The sequence below is a fragment of the Halyomorpha halys genome, unplaced genomic scaffold (genome assembly GCF_000696795.3).
Source record: "Halyomorpha halys isolate HHAL.00 unplaced genomic scaffold, Hhal_1.1 Scaffold25.1, whole genome shotgun sequence".
In the NCBI taxonomy this organism is placed as follows: Eukaryota; Metazoa; Arthropoda; class Insecta; order Hemiptera; family Pentatomidae; genus Halyomorpha; species Halyomorpha halys.
In genome coordinates this window covers 1,337,141-1,341,415 of record NW_027107314.1, presented here as the reverse complement: position 1 = coordinate 1,341,415, position 4,275 = coordinate 1,337,141, and the positions used below count along the sequence as shown (strand labels likewise).

Here is a 4,275-nt window from a genome sequence, read left to right as displayed (position 1 = left end):
AATTATACATAGTTTTCATTAAAGTAATCAAAAATTGGGGTGAGATAACTGCCTTTTTTCTCCTCTCGGGCTCTTGTGCTATATGTCTAAGATTAGTATTGAGCAAACATTTTTTTTTTCCGAACAGCAAAAAATCGACATTTTTCTAATTTATTTGGACCACTCTCATGAAAATAGCTGTTCCTACGAAGATAAACGTTACCAACTATATCATAGTAAACTAAATTAGCTTTAATTTGGATACTGTCATCTGTACGTGTAATTTGAAATATAATCTTTTTTTTTGTTTTGTTTTTGCTAATCTCCCTAAAACAAAACCAGGAATTGATAAACTGCTTTACATAAGGAGAACATAAATCAATATGAATTTAACCTTTTTCTACCATTGATTTTTGAAGGTGTCAAAGTGAAATACTTACCTGATGTTTGAAGTGATTATTCTGTGAAGAACTCTACTAAAATCTTTAGAGGTGATGGGCCTGGTGTGTGCACCTCAAATATTAATGTTTGCTGTATCTCTTGTACCGAACAGGTGAAAATTGAACCTTTTTCTAAGAGAAAAGAGCGCACAATTTTTTCCTTACTTGAAAGAAGTGTAAATGAAATTAGATTTTTTTGTGATCTTTAGGATAGCCGTTTGTATTTAGTTGTATAAGATTGTTAATAAATTTAGAAGGTAGAAAAAAATATATATTGTTCATTAACCAGCTGCTATTCATGAGCATAGAATTGAGTTTTTATTAATTCACAATGTCCTTCGGTCAAGCTAGGTAGAGGAGATATCTTCTTCATCCTTTCTTTTATTATACATAATTCAATATACAGACTTCGATATCAGGACCAAATCGTGGCAGCGTCTTATTCCGCCAATTACACTATCAGTGCTTAGAAGAAGGTTCACTAAGCAGCCTAGATTATCGGGGTCCCTAATCCTGGGGGGAGGTTCGGGGAGCTAGCTGCCATTTTGATCCTTCCTGAGGAATTATGTAAATGAGGATTACGGTTGACAAGAGATGCCATCTCGGGGCGAATCGCTCCTGAACGATGAATATTTTCGATGGGAGATTAAAACCAGAGAAAAAATCCATTTTTATTTTTTTTTTTGCCATTCGGCCTGGTGGGGCCACTGGGCCTGCCACAGGCCACTGGGTTTGGACTCGTCACTGCCTACCCGACCATGGTCCTTCCCCCGTCCTATCTACCCCCCTCCAATTGATTTCAACCTATTGATTTCATCCGGTACGTATTCTTTTTCATTAATATCATTTGACTTATCTGATTTCGAATTCTACCGACGCAGTGAATATTTTAAGGAAATGGAATTTCACAGTTCGCTGCTTCAGTTATTATTAAACCTATTTTTTATTTAAATCTATTTCTGGAAGATCGTTGGTTGACAGTGTGTAACAATAAAAGGAAGATGTTCCGGCTGCGGTCAAAGAAAAAAGGGAAATAGTAATAAAACTAATGTATTTTATGTGTGCCAATGTTATGCCCCATATTGCGGGCTTCATCGGGACTATAGAAAAAATATAGTAATTTGCCGGGATTCAGTAAATGCCGGTAAGTTACTATATTTTTTCTCTTTGCCTACACCCATTTTTTTTTAAATCTATTCAAATTGAATTTAATACCATTTGCTTTGGTACGTGTGGCAGGTAAAGGATGGCGTGTCGTTGTAAGGATACAACACGTTTTCGTGATCTCACTACTTTTTTATTCTTATCCGCCTATATTATATTTTTAAACCAATTATAATGCTTAAACATGAAAAACAATAAAAATATATAAGTATACAATGAAAACGAATATGAATATCTTAGTGTAGCTCTGGAGTGTACATGGTGACACTTCTTCACCATCTTCAGGGTCCCTCCCCACTCGTTCTGCTGATGAAGGTATATTCAGGTTCAGACTTCCCACTCACATTTGACCAAAGAGTTCCTGGTTCCTCTCTCCCTAAAAAATATTTAAATATTTCTTAAACTATTTTAGATGTGTTTTACTGTAGTAAACTTATCCAAGCTCTAAAACTGTTATTTTGTTTTGTTTTCAGGAGAGAGCGCGGCATGGACGTGGTGGCGGGCCCCTCGGGGAGAGGTCCCTACTTGCGGTTCCCGCCGCCGCCGCCGTTCCCGCCAGAGGAGTACGACTATGCTTACGACGATGAGGATGAGGAAGAGGAGGCGGCCGGGCCCAGTACAAGACCTCCAGTTTACCACCGCCGTCCAGTCCCGCGGTATCAGGAGAACCTCTACGAGGAGATCGGGGCCATGCGCCTCGAGGAGGAGGTCCGTTATGTTCACTCCAAGCACCTTCAGGTATCGTATCATATCGTATTATTGTATTTTAACGTCTATCTTACTTATAGTAATTATTTATGCGTGTACAGTTCGGGATTGAGGATGATGTTGCATTCTTTAAACAAGGTTCCCAACAGGTGGACTATGGTAGTTCCAACAGTACACAACTTGCCATATAAATGTGATTTTTAAAACTATGTTTATTCACTGAGTAGTGCAGAGTATATTCAATGACTACAATTGTTTAATTAATGTGTCTTAATAAGTTAAAATAATTACTTGTATATTATAATGAAAAATAATTTGAATAAACTATACGGATACTAATGAGGTGTAGATAGTTGACCGTAGATTAATGATTGGAGAAGTTTGTCAGGGGTGCGGTGTATACAAACAAATTTGGAATTATACAAAATATTGAATTGAATCATAAATGATAAAAAAATTGGTAACTGATAATTGAATAGTAAAAATTTTTTTTTTTTTTTTAATTGATTGATAATCGTGGAATTAGATGGTAGTAGATTGAAAACAGTGAAAGATGAAATATAATATCATGTAGGTAATGTATGTATTATGTAGGTACATTTCAGATATGTATAATAGACGATATACAAGTAGTGTCTAAATATGTCTATCTTATATTATACATATCTTCTTACCTACATGATATTATATTTCATCTTTCACTGTTTTCAATCTACTACCATCTAATTCCACGATTATCAATTAATTAGTTTTTTTACTATTCAATTATTAGTTATCAATATTTTATCATTTATGATTCAATTCAATATTTTGTATAGTTCCAAATTTGTTTGTATGCTATTCCTTTTCAATTTTATGTTTCTCTAAATGTTGTTGTTATCCCTTTTTATTCTATAACTCCTGATGAAGACTTGAAACTCAGGTCGAAACGTCGGCATAAAATAAATAAATGTGGTTTTATTTATTTATGTTGTTCTTTGAAGACCGGACCTTCCCCCCACCCCCCTCCCCGACAAACTTTTCCAATTATACAGATACTAGTTCTTGACGGTATCAATTATTTTTTTAAAATTGTTTTCTTATAAAGCATCTTTTGTTACATTCATTAGTGTATAACTTTTTCAATAGTTTTTTCTCTTCCTCTATTACGCAGATGCTGATGCGAAATGCAGGTGCTTTCTCGTCCTATAAATACTTTGTTGAGGTTGTTTTGATTTCTTCCTCTTACAATGATAAAGCTCCTAATGGGCTTTATCTCAACTTCCCCCTAAAGGCTCCATTACAACTCTCTTATAACTACGTAGTTTCCGATATTTCTAAATTATACTCCTACCAATAGCACCTTAAATTAAACTTTGCAAGTGCTTGGTGAATGTAGTGAACAGCTAGCCTTCATTCTACATTATGTAATATACTTTTTGGCGCCTTTCCAGAAACATAATGCTAAGTCCAAAATTCATCTCAAGCAAGCTTGAAAACAAGATTTCAAACTTAATAAAAATTACAAAATAAATCATATAACAAAAACTGCCTTTGTAATTTGTTATCATCTCCCCAGTTTTGTTTCTATTCTATTAAAAACCATTGTTAACTTTTTTCCCTCTCTCATAGTGTATGTCACACTTTACAAGGAAAGTGTCGAATAAAAGAATACTTTCATGCGTGAAAAAAGAGTCGTTAAAGTATAGTTTTTTTGTCTGAACTCGAAAATCTCTTTTAGGTAGTTTCGCTACTAAGGTTCTCAACAGGCGATATTGTTGGTAATTGGCATATATGCAATTTTTTCTAAAGTTAGTGTTTTATTGAATTTTAATGTGCTTTTCTATTTTCTTAAAATTACAAAATGAACAATTGACTTACATTGATATTAGAAATTATGTGTGACCTAGATCTGTAATCACAATTGTTTTGATTTGTCCACTTTTATATGTACATTTAAAATGGTTATATGTGTAGTAATAATCAAATAAAATATTTTTTATTA

General features: G+C 34.0%; 1 protein-coding gene across 1 annotated transcript in view; it reads left to right on the top strand.

Moving 5' to 3' along the window:
* Positions 1-4,275, top strand: part of LOC106683061 (rho guanine nucleotide exchange factor 10) — a gene marked incomplete in the record, with an annotated part of 189,448 nt that overhangs the window by 155,362 nt on the left and 29,811 nt on the right. The window contains 1 exon segment of the mRNA XM_067045620.1: positions 2,057-2,321. Within this exon segment, the coding sequence (XP_066901721.1) occupies positions 2,057-2,321 (265 nt within the window).